General features: G+C 38.0%; 1 protein-coding gene and 1 pseudogene across 2 annotated transcripts in view; both read left to right on the plus strand.

The window, feature by feature from the left end:
• Nucleotides 1-13,583, plus strand: part of ZCCHC7 (zinc finger CCHC-type containing 7) — a 272,242-nt gene extending 258,659 nt beyond the window's left edge. For both annotated transcript variants that reach the window (XM_069085255.1, XM_069085256.1), the window contains exons 7-9: nt 2,993-3,088; nt 9,967-10,084; nt 12,283-13,583. In XM_069085255.1, coding sequence (XP_068941356.1) covers nt 2,993-3,088; nt 9,967-10,084; nt 12,283-12,725 — 657 coding nt within the window. In that variant the 3' untranslated portion in view covers nt 12,726-13,583. The remainder of the gene's footprint in view (nt 1-2,992; nt 3,089-9,966; nt 10,085-12,282) is intronic.
• LOC138158917 (casein kinase II subunit beta pseudogene) lies at nt 5,911-9,952 on the plus strand (annotated as a pseudogene).
• Nucleotides 13,584-24,001: the final 10,418 nt, after the last annotated feature.

The raw sequence follows: 24,001 nt of genomic DNA on the forward strand, positions 1-24,001 counted from the left end.
CAGGTGGCTCAGTGAGTAAGAGCACCAGCCCCAGAGTCGGGATGACCTGGGATCGAATCCGGACTCTGATACTTAGCACGACACCCAGAAATAACTGGTCGTGTAACCTTGAGCAAGTTACTTAACCCCAATTGCTTTAAAAAAAATTATATCTATATACATATATACACACACAAATCTAGTCAGCCAAGTATTATTTAAGCACTTACTATGTAATAGGTATATAAATACAAAGAATGAAAAAAAAAATCCCAACTCTCAATGAGCTTACATTCTGATATGAGATGAACACATATAAAATATATAAGTATAAATATGAAGTCATAAACACAAACATTTACAAAGCAGTTAAATACAAGATAGTTTTAGGGAATAGGGGACTAGTAATTGGATAGGTTATAAAAGAATTGCCTTGTTGCAGTGAGAGCCTAAATAACAAAAATTTATAGTGTACTTAGTCAGTCAGTAAGTATTTATTACTATTTGCCTAGTACAGGGCATACAAAGAAAGGCAAAAGACATTCTCTGCCCTTGAGGAGTTCACAATCTAGTGGGGAGACAAACAAGCAGATGAATATAAGCAGACAAGCTATTTACAGGATAAATAGGAAATAATTAATAGAGGGAAGGCACTACAGTTAAAGGAGATTGAGAAAGACTTCCTGTAAAACATGGGATTTTGTCTGGAACTTGAAGGAAGCCAGGAGGCAAAGATGAGGAGGAATAGCATGCCAGGCCGCAAGGACAGGCAGAGAAAGTGCCTGTAACTGAAGATGAATTGTCTTGTTCAAGGAACAGCATAGTGTCACTGGGTCAGAGGGTAGGTGGGGAGTGTGAGGTGTAAGAAGACTGGATAAATTGGAGGGGGGGGAGGCTAGGTTATAAAGGACTTGAATGCCAAGCAGAGGATTTTATATTTGCCATTGTTGGACCTGCACCTTAAGAAAATCACTTTGACAGCTGAATAAAAAATAAGAGTGGAGTGGGAGTGAGGAGTGGCTTGTATCAGGCAGACCCTCCAGCAGGCTATGGCAATAATCCAAGCATGAGACAATGAAGACCTGCACCAGGGTGATTGATGGTAGTAGCAGAAGAAAGAAGGTGACATATTGAGCCATGTTGCAAAGGTGAAAGCAACAGGCCTTGGCATCAGATGGGTATGCAGAGTGAGAGATGGGAATGGAGGATGACACCTAGGTTGAAAGCCTGAGGAACTAGGAAGATGGAGGTGACTTCAGCAGCAATAGGGAAGTTTGGAAGGGGGAGAGACTTGGGGAGGGGGGTGAGTTAATTAGTATTCCATCTCTGTTCAACAGCACTTGGATAAGAGTGAAGGAGGTAGATGGTGGATGTAATCCAGGGTTGGAGTCTGGCAAGGTACTGTGATCAGCAATAGGACAAAGAAATGATGGATTTTAAAGTAAAAGAGTATAGATTATCCATTTATAGAAGTTTGTCACAAACAGGAAAAAAAAAGGAAGATGAAAAAGAAAATTTTAAAATATCAACCAGTATTAATAAAAAAAAAATAAGCACTTTTCCCAAAAAGACATCAATACAGATATTGGAAGTTAATTATTCAAAACTGGGACACCAGTGCACTGTTGATGTAAACTGATCCAACCATTCTGGAGAGCAGTTTGGAACTGTGCTCAGAGGGCTATAAAACTGTGCATCCTCTTTGATCCAATAATACCACTGCCAGGTCTGTACCCCAAAGACATCCCAAAAAAGGAAAAGAACCTGTTTGTACAAAAAATATTTATAGCCACTCATTTTGTGGTGTCTAAGAATTGAAAATCAAAGGGATGTCCATCAATTAAGGAATGGCTAAACAAGTTGTGGTATATGATTGTGATGGAATATTATTGTGCTATAAGAAATGACTAGCAGGATGATTTCAGAAAAACCTGGAAAGACTTACATGAACTGATGCAAGGGAGCAGAACCAAGTGAATATTGTACACAGTAACAACAGTGTTGTATGATGATCACCTATGAATGACCTAGCTATTCTCAGCAATACAATGATCCAAGACAGTCCCAAAAGACTAATAATTAGACATGCTATCCACCTCCAGAAAAAGAACTGATACTGATTGAACAGAGACTGAAGCATGCTGTTTTTCACTTTCTTCCTCTTTTTTTCCTTTATTTTTTCTTCTTTTCTTTTTTGAGTCTTTTTGTACAGAATGACTAATATGAAAATGTTTTACATGATTGCACATGTATAACCTTTATCATATTGCTTACTATTTCAGGGAGAGTGGAAGGGACAGAGGGACAGAATTAAAACTCTTCCAATGGTGAAAGTTCTTTTTTTTTATGGTAAAAAATTGCTTTAGCATGCAATTGGAGAGGGAAATAAAATATTTATATAAAAAAGAAGTTAATTATTCATTCCAGAAACAAATATACAGACATTATTGTATGTGTTACTAAAAAGATTCTTGGGTTCATTGGTATGGAAATATGGTAAATATTCCCTCCATCAGCTCAAATCATATCTTAGTACATAGCAGCCTTCATGAATTGCTGTGGCAAAATAACAATAATAATAATAGTAACTCATTAGTTGATTACCAGTCAGCATCTATATACTTAGCCTGTTCCTTAAACAGCAGGTACACAATCCATTGTTAGACCCAATAATATTCCAGTGTTTTAGCTTGATGGGAGCTACATGACCTTGCATTCTGATGGAATACCCTTTGAGAACCCAGGATCATCTCCATGTTGTGTTAAGGTACAAAAGTAAGATTTTGTCTTACTTTGAGAATGCATTGTCATATTATAAGCATAAATACTGCAAGAACAACTCTTGATGATAATAGTTCACATTTATAGTATCTGGGATCTCCAGAAGAAAATTTTACAGTCACCACTTCAAAAGAGTTCTTCCCTCACTTGATAAGAATTGTGTTGGAAAGGGCAAGATTTTGTTTTAAGATCTGAATTTAAAATAGAACTTTCATAAAAATCTGTGTTACAGACCAAACCTGGACCACCCAAGAGGCCACAAACCTATTTTGGACGATCAGCCTTAGTATACTGCTACAACTGTTCTCGGAAAGGCCATTATGGATATGTAAGTTTTAATACTTTCTACCTGAATGCTACTTATATGTGACATAATATGGTCGTGACAAATTCCATCTATTTGGAGTAGTAGCTAAAAGTCATAGAAAAGGAACATGTAACTTTAAATATATGCTGTGCTATAAATCTGGAGAATTCTTTTCAAATGTGATCTCTCAGTTTATATCATCTACAGAGTTACGTGATGTTGCCCAGTGTTTTCTAATTTTTTTAAGTTGTCAGCAGACAATTATGTAACAGAATTACATTATGAAGTCAGGAAATGTTTCTTTTTTGACTTTGTATCCTAGGTGTCTTGCACAACGTTCTTGCTGAATAAACGAATGCTATGTGAGCAACATAAGAATTCATACATGAATTCGATTTAATGTGGTCGAATGAAGCAGCACCTAATTTTGACATATTGAAGTTTTGTGAGGAAGCTTAGTAGGAGTGTGGTAGATATTAACCTCAGAGATGGAATGAGCCTGAAATACCTGCCCAGAGATGTCACACTAGCCAGTGCCCTGACCAAACTCTGGAGGACAGATTATAATGTAATAGGAAATGATTAACAAAATAAACCTAAAATACAACACAATGCCACCTAGATAATGTGATTTGTTTTGTAAGTCAATATGTGACCTGCGTGGATATGATTCTATTTGAGTCTGACTTCCCTGTACTAGATTTTTCAACCTCTCTATGCCCCAAGACAGTTCTCTTAAGACTATAAATTGCAAAGAAGGTGCCACTCTGCATTAGTAGAAAAAGCTCCTAAGAGTTCCATATGCAAATGAAATCACTGCTCCAGAAAAAAAAAAATGTTTTACATAATAGTTATGTTCATTATAATAATAAATGTCAGGGAGTTCTCACAAAGGAGTACATAGTAATAATTTTATACAGCCAAATCAAGTTGGGTTTTTCTTATCTTCATGTTCTCTAGAAAAAGTTTCAATATTAAGTTTTCCTTGTTAGCTTGCATAGTTTAACTCTTATGACATACATTTATGGAAAAACTAGATCTGACTCATAAGCCAAGGCTACTTACCTATCTGGCCAACTCTTTAGAGGGTCTCTAATCAGCTCATCTAGAAGCTTTATATTATGCTGTCTAAAATTTAGAATTTTCATTTCTAAGACTGCATTTGATCCATTTTAAATGTAGTAAAATTCATCATGGTGTTTTAAGTACCCTTGAGATTTGCCCATGAAAACCCTGATTCTCTAAGTATGCTATCATAGACAGAATTCAGCACCTCTAGATCTTATTTAATTTACCAGTTCTGTCTTGTTACACACATTTTAAATACAGTATCCATGGTGGTAAACTTGCAGGGTTGATGTTCATTTAAGGGATGCTGTTTAAAAATAATAGTTGCATTGGCTCTGCATAGTTAATCTCTTTAAAGCAGGGCTTCAAAAGGATGAATTATGCCCATTTTATTTTCTCAGTTAAAAAGAAAATTAAATTGTTATTTTCGGTCTTATGTGCTGTTATCTGTTAATGAAGATAAAAATCTGTTTTGAGTCTTTGAAATTTATCCCTGGAAATCTAGGATTAGGTAATTTTAAATTTATAAATACAAACTTGACATCATTATACCAGAGATGACAAACTCTCAATTATCCAAATTTACAATGGGAAGAAAGCAATGGTGTAGATAATCCAAAAGGTAGATAATATGAAAATAATTTATATGAGCAAGTATAGATTTTCCATACTGATGGAAAAGACTAGTGATGTGGATAATCAAAAAATAATTTACATTTGACTTTGTAAGATATTTTTGTATAATATAACTCCAAATGACTGAATTAATCTGAACCAAGTGTGATCCAGATATAACAAAAATCAGTCTAGCGAAATGTCTTTGAATGTTCCTTTTCTCTAGTTTATTTCATGCATTTCGATTCAATAAATTTTTATTGAGTTCCTACTATGTGCAAGCCACTGTGCTAAGTGATAAGGAAGGACACTAAAAAGTTACTGCTCAAGTAATTGCAAGGATCATAGAGAACTTAGTCCCTGATTCCTGTAGTATTAGAACACTTAGCTAAAATGAACTTTATGTGTATGGAAGTCATTAATAACCATCTGAATTGCAACCCATAGTTTCTGCTAATTCCACACTGATATGACTGGACAGGCACTAGAGTTAGAGTAGAAAATGAGTTCAGGTTTTGCCTTGACACTGGCTGTAGGCGTGATCACAGGAAAGTCACTTAAACTCCTCTGTTTCTCATTTTTCTCAACTAACAACCTACTGTGTGCCAGATACCGTGCTACCACAGGCATTATGGGAAGAACTCTTTATTTGACCTACCCAGTTTTGTAAAACTTTAACAAACTGTGCAAACGACTGCTTGATCGACAAACAGTGGTAGAAAGGTACTACGGGAAAGCAACACAGATGCTCCCCAGTGTAAGACTGAATGCAGACTCTGCCGTTTAGTGACTGAATAGCTGCTAAGCTTAGATTTGCCCAGCACCTAGAGGCAGGAGGACATCAATCATATGCAATCTAGAGGCAGGAAATAATAACTACAGGAGTTTTAGAATAATGAATAAACCATATGTCAAAAGATCTGCAAAAGCTACAATGTGATATGAAAACATCCATGATTCCCCACCACTGCTCTGCCTGCTGTGGTCAGGTCCGCAGCCTTTGCTGCCTGGCTCTGCTGCTGCTGCTGCTGCTGCTGTCACCACCACCCTGGGAGCAACTTGTCCCTCTCCAGCCCCAGCCCCCCGAGGTAACCGTGAAGAACTCAGAAGGAACGTTATGGATGACGTGACTCTGGGGGCTTTGTGGCACTTAATTCTTCTGTGAGGTGGGACTCTATCCAGGATTAGCTCAGCCTCACAGGACGCTTGGAACAGGTGCTCCCTATGGGCAGACGGCAGACTTGATTCTGGACTTGGACCCTGCTGAGGACAACCCCAACCAGAGTGATCTCATCAAGCAGGCAGCCAGGATGCTGGATGGACTGATTCATGCATACGACATCCTTGCAAACCATGGCATTACCCGGATGGTAGAAAAATGCCATCAAGAAGACTTTGGCTGGTGTCCCCATGTGTACTGTGCACTCCAGCCCATGTTGCCCATTGCACTGTCAGGAAAACCAGAGGAGGCCATGGTGAAGCTGAACTGCCCCACCTGTGCAAGTGGTTTACTCTCCCAAATCATCCAGGCGCTACCACACAGATGGGGCTTACTTTGGTGCTGGTTTTCCCCACGTGCTCTGAATTGTGCACCCTGAGTACAGGCCCAAACAACCTGCCAACCAGTTTGTTCCCACAGTGTCTGACCTGCCTCTCCAAAGCATCCCCTGACATGTCTCCTCCCCGCCCCCCCAAACATTAGGCTGTGATACCCTTCTCCCTCCCCCTGAGACACACACCTTTCCAGAGCCCCCAGTAGTTTCTAGTTTAAATTAAGAAGTTATTATTGTGGTGGTGTGGTAGAAGTATGAAATATAGTGTAGGAAAAGGAAAAAAAAAATCCATCTATTGCTGACAAAGTCATAGGTAGTGCTGATACCAAGGTGATTTGTTGCCTACATTCATAATGAATTAAATGCTAAATTTCAGTTAGAGGTTAGTTAAAATAAAGATTTTTTTTCTTATTCACGTTTTCAGACCTACTAAATATAAGTGGTCAATGGATCCTAAGTTAAAAATGCTTGGATTAGTGCATCTTTCTTCTCACAGTACCTCTAACAATTGACGTTTTTCTTTTTTTTTTTATCATCTTTACTAATCTGATGAATGATTTCTGTACAAAATTACTGAAAAACAGGAATAAATTGATCTTTCCTTAATATGGTAAATAATATCTATCTAAAACCAGTAATCAGCATTATATCTAGAGACCTTTCTGGTAAGTCAGAGCTAGAATAAGGATGCCTATTATCACCACTATTATTAACAGTCTTAGAAATGCTAGATATGACAAGGAAAAAATTTGAGGGAATAAGCATAGACAAAAAAGGAAAAAAATACCACTTTTTGAAGTTAAATAAGATAGTCTCCATAGAGAATCTTAGAAGTCAGTTAAAATTAATTGAAACATTTAATAATTTTATCACTTTTACATATTACCAACAAAACTTAATGTAACAGATAGAAAGATAAATTCCATCTAGAACATTATAGTATTAAAATGTTATTATACTATATGCAAGGAATGGACTGATTCATCAAAAGACTTTATAAACTCTAATGCAGAGTAAAGTGAACAGAATCAGGAGAAAATGTTTCACATTTTTATTAGTAACTTGGATAAAGGCATAGATGGTATTCACAGTCAGTGTCCAAAAGGATCTTGACAGGTCTAGAGCATTGGGCTGAATCTAGTTTGAAATTAAGTAGGGAAGAAGGTAAAGTCTTGCCCTTGAGCACAGAACATCAGCCTGACAAGTACAAGATGGAGAAGGCATGGTTAGATAGTAGTTCTGAAAAAGATCTGAGGGTTTTAGTGGACCGCTAACCTCCTCTGATGGCATCTGGGTGATTCAGCAGATAGAGCCCTGGGCCTGAAGTAGGAAGACCAAAAAGAGTCAGACATGACTGAAAACATCCGAACAGCAAGCCCACTATGAATCAGCAGTGTGACATGACAGTAAAAAAGCTAGTGTGATCTTGGTCTTCATCAATAGGGACAGGGAGGCGGTAGTCCCACTGTACTTTGCCCTGGTCAGGTGGTCAGTTCTAGGACACTGATGAGCCAGAGAGCATCCTGAGAAGAGCACGCAGGACCTGAGAGGCTCTTGAGTCTTTGTCACATGGTGGTCGGGTGAAGGAAATGGAGATGTTCACCTGCGGAAGAAAAGACTGCATGTGGGGGCAGATGGTTGTTATCTTAAGCATTCAAGGGATTGTCTTGTGAAGGAGGGATTAGATGTAAGAGAGACAAATAGAGAGAACCAGGAAGAATAGAAAGAAGGGAAAAAGGACAATTTAGGCTAGAGGTCAGGAAAAACTTGCCACAATTTATAGTTGTCCAGGTTGGGTCTGACCACCCAAAGAAGCTGTTCAGGCAGAGACTGGACAGCCTCTTGTCAGGGGTATTATAGTGGGAATTCCCTTTGTTTAGGATATGACTTAGATGATTGTTGAGGTTCCTCCCAGCTCTCAAAATTTGTAGTTATATACTATTAGACTACACAAGAGAGTCATCAACCAATTTAGTCTGTTACAAAACAGTCAACTATTTTTCTCTCATTCTTTGTTATAAGGGTGGGGTAGAGGTAGTAGAGAAAAGGATATTTGGAGAAATTAAGGTTTTGTAAAAACAAAAATTATCAATAAAGTAAAAGACATGTTCAGAATTGAGAAAGAACAAATAAAGAGAAATATCAAAGAAGATGAGTCATTGACTGAACCATTGGACTCCTGCTTTACTTCTGGTATCTGCAAAAGAAAATGATCTTTGCACTGAAAAGAACAAAACTGGCTAGTAGGGAGTTCAAACCCAAGAATAATGGCATAGTGACTATCTAGCAATCCTTGATGAGTTCAAGTCACCAGGTCCAGACAAACTACATCCTACTGTGCTAAAAAGGGTTAGATGTAATTTCTGAATCAGTATTAATGATTTTTGGAATATGATGGAGAATGGGAAAGGTGCCAAACCCAGAGAACAGCAAATGTTGTGATCTTTATAAACCTGTGCATTTGACCTCGATTATTACATGAATGTACTGAATAATCTAAAAAAGATGATTTCATTCACACTAAGATCAGGTCATACCAGACTAACCTTATTTCCTTTGACAGGGTAGATCAAGACTGGTAGATCAAGGGAATACTATGTATAAAATACACCAGATTTTAGCAACACATTTAACAGTTTCTGTAACAGACTAGTTCCTTGTGGACAAGATGAAGAGATGTAAACTGGGTAGAACTTGTTGAATGCCTCACCCCAAAGTCATTAATGCTGTTTTGTAACCTCAAAAGAATTCTTCATGAAAGGCCCCCAGGAGGGATCTATGCTTAGGACAGTAGTGGTTAATATTTTTATCAGTGGGCTGGAGAAAGACATAGTCTGGATGCTTACAAAATTTGTGGGTGACACAAAGCTAAGAGGGATAACCGACAGACAAAATCCAGAAAAATCTCAGTGATCTCAAATATTGGGGTTATTGGACAAAGAACTTTAATGAGGGTAAATAAATGTAAATTTCTACATTTGAGTCTAAAAAATCAAGTTCATTTTCTTTAGTAAAAGATGTGAAAGATGTGGCGAGACATCAGTTCCTATGAACAAGATTTCAGGTTTTGATGGACTACTAATGCAGAATGAGTCAGTTATGTAATAAGATGGTCAGAAAAGCTGATGTGACCTTGGGCTTCACAGGGAGGTTGAGGGAGATGGTATCATTGTATACTGCACTGGTGAGACCACAGATGGAATGCTTTGTTCACTACTACATCACTACGGTCCTTTAAGGTATACTTTACAAATATGATCTCCATTTTGCAGATGAGTCTGAGGCCCAGGGTGCTCAAAGCTTCATAGCTAGTAAATGGAGGCCCCAGGATCAAATCTACTTCGGACTGCAAGTCTAGTGATATGTCACTACACCATCCTGTTTTGAGTTCATTGTAACAGCACACTCAGTATCAGGCATCAATCTTATGCCCTCTCCAGCTGAGTGATATGCCAAAATAGCTACGATTTGGCTTCATCTCAAGGTGCTTTCATATATGTACCCTCAGAACACCTTCACGGGGAGCTCCCATGTAGCTAGGAGGAAGTGATTGCAAAACCAGTGGGTGCTTAGCTGTCTTTAGTTCACACTGTCTGTAAGCTAGTAAAAGTATAAATTTCTGCAGTGATTCTTAAAAGTTGTAATACAAAACATAACTTTCAGGAATGCACAGAAAGACGAATGTTAAGTGGAACATTTCCAACGGTACCATTCATCTACTACTATGATAAGGAGCATGATATCCGGGAGCAAGAACAAAGAATACAGTGGAAAGTAGAAGGTATGACAAAGGGGCTCTTGGTGAATTGTCTTTGCCTGAGATCGCCTGCAGCTCTGAATTTATCATTTTACAATCTCTTTGCGTGCAGTGACGATACTTTTTGTGTCTGTAGCATTGACTCAGTAAAAGTGGGCCCCTCTATGATTAGAGAAGTAGTTGGAGGTATTTTGATCTCCACTTTGTTGTATTATACTGACTCTTCCATAATATTTGAGTAAATTTCTAAAAATGTTTACGATAATCTGTTTATTCCCAAGGTTTAAAATAATTGTTTTAGTTGGTTTTCTTTATAAGTAAGTACTTTTTCTAAGGTCTGTATTTAACTGTGATTTACTTCATGGGAACGAACAGGTATCTTGCCAACATCTGGTCCACTCTTTGTTGTCACAACAGTCACGAAGGCCTTGATTCGGTGCCTACTGTGTGCCAGAACACGGACATTATCCCATTTGATCCCCACAACAAGCACTAAATGTATTAGCCTGTATTACAGATGAGGACGCTCTGGCCCCAAAACGAGAAGGTTAAGTAAGCTGTCCATGGGGGGCACCAAGCTAAGAAGTGTCAGAAGCAGAATCCGAGCCCAGACTCCATGTCTTTGTGTCTCTCTGGACTGCCACATTGCCTCTTCAGCTAAATTAGCCAAGCAGCGCCCCAAGTACCTGGATCCCAGAGAGTGCGAGCAGTTTGTAGGACCACCTCTCTGTGTGGCTCACTGAGTCACTCTTGCTAACGAAGACAGGTTTGCAGGCTTTGTTTTTGTTTTTACCTCATAGTGTAAACTCATCTCCCCCAGTTCTGTTCTCTAGCAGTGCAAAACAGCTGTCCATATACTTCACAGAAGCTATGGAGTCACCTTTCATTCTCATTTGTTTTTTAATTAAGCTTCATTAGGTGCTTTTTGTTTTAAATCCGTCATTTCTAGATTTATACAAATAAGAACTGAACCTCCCTTTATAACAAAAACAGGCAAAAACATGTGACCCTGTGACCAGGCTTGACAGTGTCTGCAGCATTTTGTACCTGTAGTATCCCACCTTTCTCAAAGGAAGAGGGTGCTTCTACATCTCTTCTCTGTTCATCCTTCATTCTTCAACACCAAAAAACACAAACAGACAAAAACCATCTTGTTTAAATTTTATGTGCATTATTTCCAGACCTTTGGAAAGCTTTTATGCTCCTTCTAGACCACCTTTAAGTTTCCCCTGCCCATTTTACAGTGAGAAGTCCAGTGCTTAGTGAATATAGAGAAAGAATTATTTCTCAACTCTTACATGACATTGTTTTATACTAACTCCATCATGGCACAATTGATAAACCCCCTGTGATCTGCAGGTCTTTTTAATCTTAATAATTATTCCTGGGCTTAGGTTTTTGGTTTTATGCTTTATTTTCTGTAGTTCATTTTCAGTTCTCAAGGACTTCACTGAATAGATTTTGTCCAGTTTTTGATTGACCATTTCCATAAAGTGTCATGGTCATTCCTGCTCTCCCTAACACCAGGCTCTTAATGACATTCCTCCAGGTCCTGACAAACATGTTAAGTAATAGCAGCTTCAGAAGAAATGCCTGTGAGAAATCACCACAGTGGGCCTCTGACCACCACATTAGAGTAGAATTCCCAGACACCCCCCCAGTACTGTGATCCCAAATCTGTCCTTGGTTCAGAATATCATGTGGGGCCATGTCCAAAGTCTTCCTCAAGGCTTGTTTCACTGTCATTTGATAAAAATAAATAATAAGGGTATTTTGATCTATAGAAGAGAAACTAATAAGTCGTAATAGTAATAGTATTAAAGAAACTGTCTGTGGAAAAGGACAGGGCTATAGCCATGGCTAAAACCAGGATAAAAATTGCAAAGGAAGCAGATTTCAGCTTGGAATAAGGGAAAAATTCCTAGCCTGTATAAAAATAGATACTGGAGATGTTCAAACAAAATTTGTATAACTGCTTGCCAGGCTTTTTGTAGGAGGGATTCATTCATCAGGTCATTCATTTATAGGAGGGATTCATTCTTCAATTAGATGACCTAGATTGTGCCATTTCAACTCTTAAAATTCTATGATTCTAATACAAGTGAGTTTCTGCCATTCCTTCATGATTCACAACATTTTCAGATTGTAGGTTATTTACAGGCTTGCATGGTATAGTGGGTTTCTCCAGATCCTGAATATGCAAAAACACTTGTATTTTCTAGAACTTCAAAAAAATGGAGATTTTCCAAGACCATTCAAGAGACCCCGTATGGAATCGGCAAACAGGAGTCCCTACCATGGAATAAAGAAGAGACATACCATACAGGAAGACTACAAATGGCATCAAGAAAAGAAGTATCTCAGAAAAACAAAAACGAGCAGTTGGAGCAGTAGAAGTCAGGAAAAAAAATCCAGGAAGGATGTCCCAAGGTGGTATGATGAAGATGAGGACTTTATAAGAGGATCCAGAAGTCACTCTTCCTCTCATCGGTCCTCCTCCCACTTAGGGTACACCCATCATCGAAAGAGGAGTGGAGGGGAGCTTTCCAAACGGGGTAAATGGGAGAAATATAAGAAAGGAGAGAGAAAAAGAGTAGATGATGAGGAAGGTTTATTCCTTATTAAGCAAAGAAAAAAGAAATCAAAGCTGAAAAACAACTGCTGACTTGGCGGTTACATAATAATCTGGTGCCCTTGTCTGCCTGTTACTGTGGCGTTGTGTTTTCTTACCTCATTAAAGAAGTAAGATGTGTTTATTCCAGCTCTAAAGAAGCTAAAGCTCACTGAGCAAAGACCATTGAGCTCTTGGCTTCTGTTTTTAAGCAAATGATCTGCTGTTCTCTGTGACCAACAAGTTGTTTATTATGTGAGAAGGTAAAGAGGTAAATTAGCTTTCCATTTTCAGGATATTCCTATTTGATAAATTGTACTTTTGACTGAGAAGCCTGGGAATGAGAAGCTTAATTTTGTCGTGTTGTTTGTTTGTTGTTGTTTTTAAAAAGTCCTTTAGTTGATTAAATGTCATTCGTGTACAATCTACACTTTTTGAAAACAAAGCCTTGAAGTAAAAAAGAAGTGAACATTGATAAGAAAATTTACTCAGTCATTTTCAAGATTCATTTTTACACCAATTGGGAAAGTTTAAAATGTGCTTTGTTCTGTGTTCAATCTCTCCTGCTTCTGAAGCTTGTTCTGAAGTCATCCTTGGTAAGGAACATGACAGTCTGGCTTTGAAAATGAATGAGGTGCCCTAAGTAGAGTCTGATTATGAGATTATTGAAGCATTTAGGAGATAGGGAATCTGAACTGTAGGAAAACAGAAGAAATTATACTGCTATAACTAGCGGAAGGGACAAAAGTTCTGACAAATGTATGAAAAGGAGAATAAATCAAGGTCTCAATGTAGTCACTAAAGAATGTTTTTCCTCAGTGTGATAATAACCTTAATAAAGTCAATCACCCAAATATGTAAAAAACGTTTAAAAAATAAAAATCATAACATTTATTACAGTGTAAACTAAAATTACCTGGCTTTTTAAGAAGCTGTGATATATTTTTTGTACTTTGTTAAGTTATATTCAGAATAAGTGAACTAGATGCCAAGATAAAATAACACGGTAGTTCAGTAAATAAATTTGTCCTTTACATGAAAAGAAAATAAACAATTATTATATGGGCGGTAGGGGGTGGAGGGAACAAGGTTAATAAAAATAAACTGAACAGTTTATTTCCTTTGCCACTTAAAACCCATCTATAAGACTCTCTGTAGAGCTAAGATGTGCTATGAATTAAAAGAGGGAAATTTTATGTTAATCAATGAATATTAAGTGCTTACTATGGGACATTCAGTATACTAACGGATGGAGAGGCAAAGGTAAGCAAATCAGGGCATGCCTTCAAGCTTTGAGCTCGTCTGACTGAAGAGACACATGATAAGTATCTACAAGACTCATACTAAGCAAATATAGGATAACTTCAGGTGGGAAGACACTAGCACCTCGGGGGACCAGGTACAACCAGCAGCAGAAGGTGGCATTTGAACTGCTTCTCGAAGGAAGTTCCAAGAGGGTTTGGAGGGGAGAGCATTCCAGCCGTTCATAGGGCAGAGTCAGGGCAAAGGTACCAGAGTTGGATTGAGGAACAGCAAGCAGGGCACTCTGGGCAGAGAGCATTATGGATGGAAACAGTGTGTAAGAAGACTGGAGAGGCAGGAAGGAAAAGGTTGTCAAGGGCTTTAAATGCCAAATAAATGGGTTTATAGTTGATCCTGGATAAAAGGAGGAGCCACTGGAGTTATTTGAGTCCCTTCCCAACCATGTCACATCTTCACTTTAGGAAAATCACTTTGGTGACTAAATGGTGGAACAATGATTTGTATTGGTTGAGAAGAAAGGTGGTGTGATGAGAGTCTGGACTACAGTGTTAACTGTGTGAGTGGAGGAGGGATGTATGGGAGAGATATTGTGGAGATTGAAATTAGGAGATCTCCCAGGTGATTGACTGTGTGGGTACATGGGATTGGGGAGCTGAGAATGATACCTGAATGACCAAAAGGATGGTGCTCTCAACAGTAATGAGGTTCAGAAGAGGAATGGGTTTTGGCAAAAAGATCATGAGTTCTGTTTTGGACATGTTGAGTCTCAAGTAGCCAGTCTGAAATTTCTGATAGGCAATTGGGGATTTGGGACAAGCCCAGAAGAGAGAGTAGGTTTATAGAAATGTAGTAAACATCCCCAATAAGGTAATAATTGGACCCATGGATTTGATGAGGTCACCAAATGATAGAAGAAGGACCTTGGGGAACACCCACAATTGGTGGGTAGGTGGCATGGGTATCTAACATGGACATAATGATCCTGCCAAAGGGACTGAGATAGGAGCAGTCAGATAGGCAATTAAAGAGAATTAAAAGAGCAGTGTCTCAGAAACCAGGAAGAAAACATATTGAGGAGAAACTGGTCAATGGATATCGTATGCTGTAAAGAAGTGAATTAGATCATGATTGGGTTCTTAAATTTTTCTTCAGCTAATAACTAACTAACATAGCTAGCATTTATATAACACTTGAAGGTCTGCAAAATGCTTTACATATATATCTCATTTTATCCTCACAATAACCCTGGGAAGTATGTACTATTATTATTCTCATTTTACAGATGAGAAAACAGACTGAAGTTAAGTGACTTGCCTCAGGTCACACACACAAGCACCAGAGGAAGTTTTGAACCGAGGTCTCTGACTCAAGGTTTAGTACTCTATCCACTGCCACGTAAATATTTCCATCCAGTGGGAAATGGGCAGTGTCTCACCTAGCAGGTAGCTAACTGACTTCTTTGGAATTTCCTACCAACCCAATTCTGGGTTAACTTAAAAAACTACAACCATTAACCACTACCCGCTTCAAGTACTGTGCTCCAACCTACTGAATTTAAGTAAAACTGCCTAACATAAATAACCTTGTCTTCTAATCTCATGACCAAAGAACAACCAACATTAACAGCTTCTTCAGATAATTTGTAATTATTTCTCTACTAGAACATAAGAAACTGAGGAAAACTGAGGAGTCTTGAATAAGAGGTAGAGACAAGATGGAGAAGTATGTACAGTCCTAGTTCCCCCACACAGATCTAGAAAACATACCAGATCAAACTCTGATTGTGAAATCCAAGAAAAGGTCACAGTGAGTCTTTTTTTTCTAAGCCAGAGTGGCTCATGAAGACAGAGGTGTATGGACAAAGAACAGGTCTGGCCAGGAGCATACCTTATAATGGAGCATCCCAGTGCCCAGAGGCTGAGAGCCAAGAATGGGTGCCAGGGCATGGAAGAGTTCCCAGGGGAATCCTGAACTACCACAGGGTGCAGGAACAGGTGCCATATGGCAGTTCTGTCACCCACTGCACAAGTCTGGGTCAGATTTTAGTTACATAGTACTTATATAATCCTTTGACAGTAGCGTGCTATGAATGGATGTACACCCCTAAAAAATGTGTATGACTTCGAGTCCCTTTATTTCTTATTTTACCTAGTCTGTGGCCTGCCTATTCCTGCAGCTAGAGACACATGCCCTACTCCCCATTATGATCTTCTAGCAGGCTGTGATAACCCTCCCTGGTGGCCAGGAAAGTGAAAGTGCCCCACTCACCTGACAAATGATCGGGAAAAAAGGCTACAGAACAGCACTTACCATTAAGTTCCCTTAGGAAATGCCTGGCCCAGACAACCGAGGAAGCAGCTACTCGAACCCTTACAGGCTCCTTCTAATCAAAACCTTGTACCTCTGACCCCAGGGCCATGTGTATGTTCTCCATTCTTGGAGTGTGCCAAGAAAATTGCTGTTCTCCGTAGGCATTACTTAAATCTCTGCTGAGCTGCTCTTTTGGGTTACCATGTTCTCACCAACCTGGGCCATTTGCCTCTGGACTTTGCTGACCCACTGACAACTGCTGGCTGTGGTAAGAGTCAGTGTAGCACCAATAAACCTGCCCTGAGGGATTTAGGAGTCTGTCCCTTCCAGTATTCTAGGAACCAGGTCCAGGCTCAGTGTGAGCAATTCCCCTAATAGATATGGGGTGCTGTCAGACCATCAGCAGCGACACCACTATCCTGATGAGCATAGCACTAAGATTCAGATGTGAACACAAGGACTGTAGCCCCAGTAAATAGGGACTCCTGCTCAAGAACTGTTCAATCAGTGGGGAAACTGGAAAACCCATAAAGCATACATCCATGGTGGAGAGGACCAGTTGCAGTATACTGGATCCTAGCTGTGTACTGAACAAGGAACAAGTTCAGAAGCAATCAGTAGCTGTGTGACTGAGCCCAGGAGCAGAGCAGTGACTCAACTGTAACCTTTAGTCTGTCATGGAAACCAGCATTGGAAAAACCAGGCAGGAGTTGCAGACCAAAGGGGAGCTGGCAGTTGCTTTGAACCTGCAGAGACTGCAATCCAGATTAGGCAAAGAGGCCATTTTCTGCCTTGTTTCTTATTAAGTTGAATGGGTGTTACCTCAGTCAAAGAAACCTGTTAAAGACCTTAGCTTGAAAAGGCCAAGGTCCCCTACTGCATCCTGGGCCATCTCCAGTTGTCTTGATCCATATCTGGCCACTGGATCCAGATGGAGAAAGTGAGGCTGGTGACGGCACAACCCTCCTTCACTTAAATCCAGTTCACTTGCATGTCATGGCATCACCTCCCTGATGTCATGGTTAACAAGAATTCCTGAAGAGTTAAATCAGGAGTTTGTTGGGGTTTTTTTTTTAAGAGCTAAAAACAAAAATTTAGCTGATATTCCAGTTGAAAGTAGAAGGGGAAAAAATAGAAAAAGAATCAAAAACTAGGAAAGAAAGCAGTGAAAAGAAAATTAACAGCTTGGAAAAAGAAGCACAAAACCTTAACTCCTTGAAAATTTTAATTGACCAATAGAAGCTGACTCCATGAGATGTCAATAATAGAGCAAAGTTAAAAGTCTGGCAGGGAATGGGGGAAAAATACGAAACAGGAAAAACTCCTGATCTGGAAAAGCAGTTGGGAGAAAAAAATCAAAGACCTGAAATCCATAAACAATAACAAAGTCCAGATGACATATTTCAAGATATTATAAAAGAAAATTACGCAGATATCCATGGTAGAAATAGAAAGAACCTACTTACTGGTCAACTCCTAAAAGAAACCACAAAATGAAAACTCCCAGGAATATTGTAATCAAAAATCTAGAGCTCTTGGCCGGTGGGGGTGGGGGTGGGGGGCGGCTAGGTGGCACAGTGAATGGCCCTGAACTCAGGAGGATCTGAGTTCAAATCTAGCCTCAGACACTTAACGCTTACTACTGTGTGACCTTGGGCAAGTCACTTAACCCCAATTGCCCTGCCCTCCCCTCTTAAAAAAGAAAAAAAAATCTACAGCTCACAGGTCAAGGGGGAAAAATACTGCAGGTAACCAGAAAGAATTCAAGTCCTGAGGAATCACGATCAGGATCACACAAGATTTGCAGTCATGATCCTAAAAGACCAGAAAGCATGGAATATGATATTCCAGAGGGAAAAGTATATAGGTTTATAGCCAATAATAATGTACCCAGCAAAACAGTATAACCCTACAGGCAGAAATAGACATTTAATGAAACGGAAGACATAAAAGTATTTCTGATGAAAAGAACAGAGCTGAGTAGAAGATTTAGTGTACAAAAATAGGAGTAAAAAAAAGTGAAAAATTCTAAGGGACCAAACATTACATTCTTACATGAAAAAATTATACATGCAGACCCTCAGAACTTTATCATCATCAAGGGTCATAAAGGGAGTTTAATTAAACAGAGAGCCCTCAAATAATTCTGTTATGGTTTCATGATCTTAAATGAAGAATAGAAAGGGTGAGAGAAGGGAATACACTGGGAAATAGGAAAAGGAAGAAGAATGGAGAGAATAATTTCCCATAAACGGAATGTACAAGTAAGAGTAAAAAATAAGGCAAAGGTAGTAGGGGAGAGTGGATGACACAAATCTCACTCATCTGAACTAGTCAAAGGAGGAAAGAATACACATAGACACACACAGAGTTGGGCATAGAAAGATTTTACCCTACAGGGAAACAGGAAAAAAGGGGGTTAAGGGAAAGGGGGAAGAAAGAACAAGAGGGAGGGTACATTAAGGGAGAGAATAGTCAAGAAGCAAAACTAACTCTTAAAGAAGGGGCAGAGGAAAAAAGATAAGGATAAGTTTAAGAGAATAAAATGGAGCAAAATATACAACTAGCAATCATAAATATCAATGAGATGAGCTTACTCATAAATATGGCTAGTAGAATAGATTAGAAACCAGAATCCAACAACACTTTTCAGGAAAAACACTTGAAACAGAAAGATACACGCTGAGTTAAAAAGGCTGGAGTAGAATCTTATGCTTCCAGTAAAGTAAGAAAGTGACAGCAATCACAATCTCAGACAAAACAAATATAAAAATGGACTTAATTGAAAGAAGTCAACAGGAAATCTACATTTTGCTGAAAGGTATCTTAGCCAACAAATTGATATTAATAACAAAAATATATGCACAGCACCTAAACTCTTAAAGGGAAAGTTGAATGAATTAGAAGAAGAAATAGTAAAACTGTAATAGGGGGACATCTCAATTTACCCTCTCTCAGACCTAGATAAATCTAACCAAAAAATAAACAAGAAAGAAGCCAAAATGAAAAATTTTGAAATGATAGACATGATAGGGAATTTTAGATACAATAGATATCCAAAAAATATTAAGTGGTAATATGAAGGAGTGTACCTATTTCTTACCTGTACAATGACCTTCACAAAAATTGACCATGTTTTAAGGGCATAAAAACCTTGCAAATAAATGCAGAAAAACACAGATGTTAAATGCATCTTTTACCAACTACAATGAAATAATACTCAATAAAGGACCCATAAAACAAAGATTAACAATTATTGTGGGAACTTAACTTAATTCCTAAAGAATGAGTGGATGAAAGAACAAATAATAGTGCAATTAAAGATATGATAAAGAGACAACATACCAAAATTTGTGGGACACAGCCAAAACAGTACTTGGGGGAGGGGGGGGAGTTATATCTTTAAATGCCTTCATCAATAAAAAGAAAGAGTAGATCAATAACCTTAGTGTACAATTTAAAAAAAAAAAAACACAGAAAACTAACAAATTAAAAAACCCCAATCAAACACCAAACTAGAAATCCTGAAAATCAAAAAGACAGTAACGAAATTAGAAGAAGAAAATTGAATTAACAAATAAAACTAGGACCTGGATTTTTTTTTAACTAATAAAATAAGCCATTAGCTATTTTGACTTAAAGAATTAAAGAAATCTAAATTATCTTTATCAAAACTGGAAAAGATGGGGGTGGCTAGGTGGTGCAGTGAATAAGAGCTCTGGCTCCAGAGTTGGGAGGACCCAGGATCAGTTCCAGCCTCAGATACTTAACACACACACACACACACACACACACACACACACACGCACAACTGGCCATGTAACCTTGGGTAAGTTACTTAACCCCAATTGCTTAAAAAAAAATTTTTTTAAACTGGAAAAGATGAATTCAAAACCAATGATGAAGAAATAAAAGAAATTGAGAGCTATTCTGCCCAACTATATGATGATAAAACTAATCTATAGGAAATGTATTTACAAAAATATTTATTTCCCAGATTAACAAAACAAAAAATAGAATACTTACCCCATCTTAGAAAAATAAATTGAACAAGTCATAAATGAACTCCCTAAGAAAAAAGCTAGATACAGATGAAATTGCAAATGAAATCTACCAAACCATTAAAGTACAGTTAATTCTAATACTACATAAAGTGTTTGGGAAAAAATAGAAAAAGGTCTTGTCAGATTCTTTTTGCCACATGAAGATGGAGATTCAACACAGAGAAAGGGAACTATTGACCAATTACCCTATTGAATTTTGATGGATACAAAAATTTTAAATAAAATCTTAGCAAGAAGACTACAATAATATATCATAATCATAAACTATGACCAAGCTGGATTTATAATTAGCTACATAATAACAAAAATTATATGATTATTTTAATAACTACAGGAAAAGCTTTTGACAAATTCCAACACCTTCCTGTTAAAAAAAATACAATATAAAAGACAGTATTGAAAGAGCTTTCCTTAAAATAAGTAGTATCTATCAAAAATCAAGAGCCAGCATTATCTGTAATGAAGATAAACCTTTCTTAAGATCACTGGTAAAGAAGGATGCTAATTATCACCATCTGTATTCAATATGGTGCTAGAAATGCTACCTATAGCAATCAGACAGAAAAAGAAATTGAAAGAATGTGCATAGGGAGAGAGGAAACAAAATTATCACTTTTGCAGATGATACTTAGAAAACTCTAGAGAGTAAACTAAAAAAAAAACTAATTGAAACAATAACTTCAACAAAGTTGCAGGATATAAAATAAACCCACACAAATCATTAGCATTTCTGTGTATTACCAATAGAATCCATCAGGGAGAGATAAAAAGAAGAATCCCATTTGAAATAACTACAGACAGTATAAAGTACTTAGGAGTCTACCTGTCCAAGATACACACAGGAACTATATGAACACAATTACAAAACACTCTTTGCACACATAACAATAGGGCTAAATAACTGGAGAAATATTAATTGTTCACGAGTACATTGAGCCAATATAATAAAAATGAAAAACTATCTAAATTAATTTTCTTATTCAATGCCACAACAATCAAACTATCAAAGGACTACTTCACAGAGCTAGAAAGAATAATAATAAAATTCATCTGGAGGAACAAAAGTAAAAGATATCAAAGGAATCAATAAAAAAAAGTGAGAAGGCAGAGGGCCTATAAACATTTGATCTCAAACTATGCCACAAATCCATAACAGTCAAAAAACAATTTGATACTGGGTAAGAAATAGGGAGATTGGTCACTGGAATAGATTAGGTACACAATATAAAGAAGCAAATGAGCACAGTAGCCAAGTGTTTGATAAACTCAAAGATCCCAGCTACTGGGGATAGAATCCACGCTTCTCACACTATATTCCAAGATAAGCTCCAAATGGGTACATAATTAAGACATAAAGCATGTTAGAGGAACAGAGAAGAAGTTGCCTGTCAGATATATGAATAAGGGAAGAGTTCATGACTAAACAAGAAATAAGGAGGTTCACAGGAGGTAAAATGGACAGTTTTGATTACATGAGATCAAAAGATTCTGTATAAGCAGCTAAAATTAGAAGAGAAGCAAGAAACTGGTGGGGTTGAGGGGAATCTTTGCATCAAGTTTCTCTGATAAAGGCTCATTTCTAAGTATATAGGTAACTGAGTCAAATTTACAAGAATAAGAGCCATTCCCCAATTGATAAATAGTCCAAAGATATGAATAGGCACTTTTCAGAGGTAGAAATCCAAGTTCCCAATAATCATTTCTTAAAATGCTAAAAGTCACTCATAATTAGAGAAATGCAAATTAAAACAACTCTGAGGTACCATCACATACCCATTAGAATGACTAAATTTACAGAAATAGAAAATGATCAATGCTGCAGAGACTATGGGAAAATAGCTATTTTTAATGTACTGTTACTGGAGCTGTGAACTAGTCCAACCATTCTAGAACCAGAGAGCAATTTGGAACTAATCCTTAAAGCTAATAAAATGCCCTTTGACCCAGTTCTAGTGCTAGTAGGTATATACTCCAAAGAGATCAAAACAAAGAAGGAAAGGATGCCTATGGACAAAAATATTTATAGCAGCTCTTTCTGTGGTGGCAAAGAATTGGATATTAAGGGGATGGCAACTGGGGAATGGTTAAACAAGTTATGGTATATGAATGTGATGGAACACTATTGGGCTGTAAGAAATTATAAAGTGGGTGATTTCAGAGAAACCTAGGATGACTTATATGAACTGATGCAAAGTGAAGTGAGCACAACTATGAAAGCAATTTATGCAATAACACAATATTACAAAAACAAAAACTTAAGACCACTAATCAGTGTTAAGACCAAGCATAATTCCAGAGATTCAATGATGAAACATGCTGAATATTTCCTAAAAGAAAGGTTAGGGACGTAAGGTACCAAATGAGACTATTTTGGGGGTATAACCAATGTGGAAATTTGTTTTGCTTGACTACACATGTTTTTTGCAAAGATTTGGGGCTTTTCCAATAGACAAAGGTGGTAAGAGGTAGAGAAAACTGATTTTTATTCACCAAAATAATTTAATTAAAAAAAAAAACTTAGAGCAATGTAATTACCTACCATGGCTTAGGAACCAATGATGAAGTACAATAAACATAAATAAGAGGGAAAAGGAGACTGGTTCTTTGGGTGAGTGACCAGCACTGTGGCTTGCTGTTGCAGATGAGAGGAGAAGAGATTTAAGACTGGGACAAGGGTATATAGCTGGAGAGTGTGCTTTGGGGGACACCTGTGGTTAATGGGCATGGTCTGGCACAGTGAAGATACAGGAAAGGAGACTGAAAAGGAATGGTCAAAACCAAAGGAAAAGTATCACAAAAACTTATTAAGAAGAGACTATCAAGGAGAAAGGTTGATCAACAGCGCCAAGGATGGCAGAGAAGCCAAAGAGGATGATGCTCAAGAAAAAGGCATCATATTTGACAATTCATAGAGCATTTGTAAATTTGGAGTTTGTGATTTTTAGTTGAATGATAAGGTTGGAAGTTAGACCGAGTTTGACACAGTGCCTGGCACATAGTAGGTGCTTAAGAAATGTTTACTGATTGATTTATTGAACATAGAGAGAATAAGAGAAAGTAGGAGGACTGATTCTAGACAGTCTTTTCAAAGGAAAGACTTGAAAGAGAAGAGAGATATAGGACCAGAGCAAGCAGGCATGGATGTTTTTTAACATGAGGGGAGAGGAATGAAGAGAGACATGGATGTGTTTGTTGGTAGCAGGGAAGCATCCAGTAGACAAGGAGAGATTCTCAATGCTGTCTACCACCACCACCATCCCATACATATATGGATATACTATCCCACATACACACACGTAACCTGAGAAAGGATAACCTTCCCCCAAAAACTCACACCTTAAACCAGGCAAAGGTTGCATCATGACTGAATCATCTCATGATTCTGTCATCTGAGTTTGCATTGCTGCTGCTTGGGTCCCCTTCTTGCATCTTCTTTAACATGGTCCCCAAGTCCCTGCTTTGCCCTGTCTCTACCACCATTTACCAATACTGCATCTTCTTCCAGTACTCTCTGCCTCTGAACTTACATATGTTGTTTCTCTACCAAGCTAACATTTCCTGGAACAATCATCTGTGAATACACCTGCTACCACTTCCTTGGGGAAGAGTTATGGTTCTTTTTATTAGGCTGTGGTAGGCCTACATGTCACAGAGCTAATCAACACATTTTCCATTCCTTTGTTATGCCTTGCA

The sequence above is a fragment of the Petaurus breviceps genome, unplaced genomic scaffold, assembly GCF_028583685.1.
Source record: "Petaurus breviceps papuanus isolate PSGF00001 unplaced genomic scaffold, PetGlider_PUasm1.0 175, whole genome shotgun sequence".
In the NCBI taxonomy this organism is placed as follows: Eukaryota; Metazoa; Chordata; class Mammalia; order Diprotodontia; family Petauridae; genus Petaurus; species Petaurus breviceps.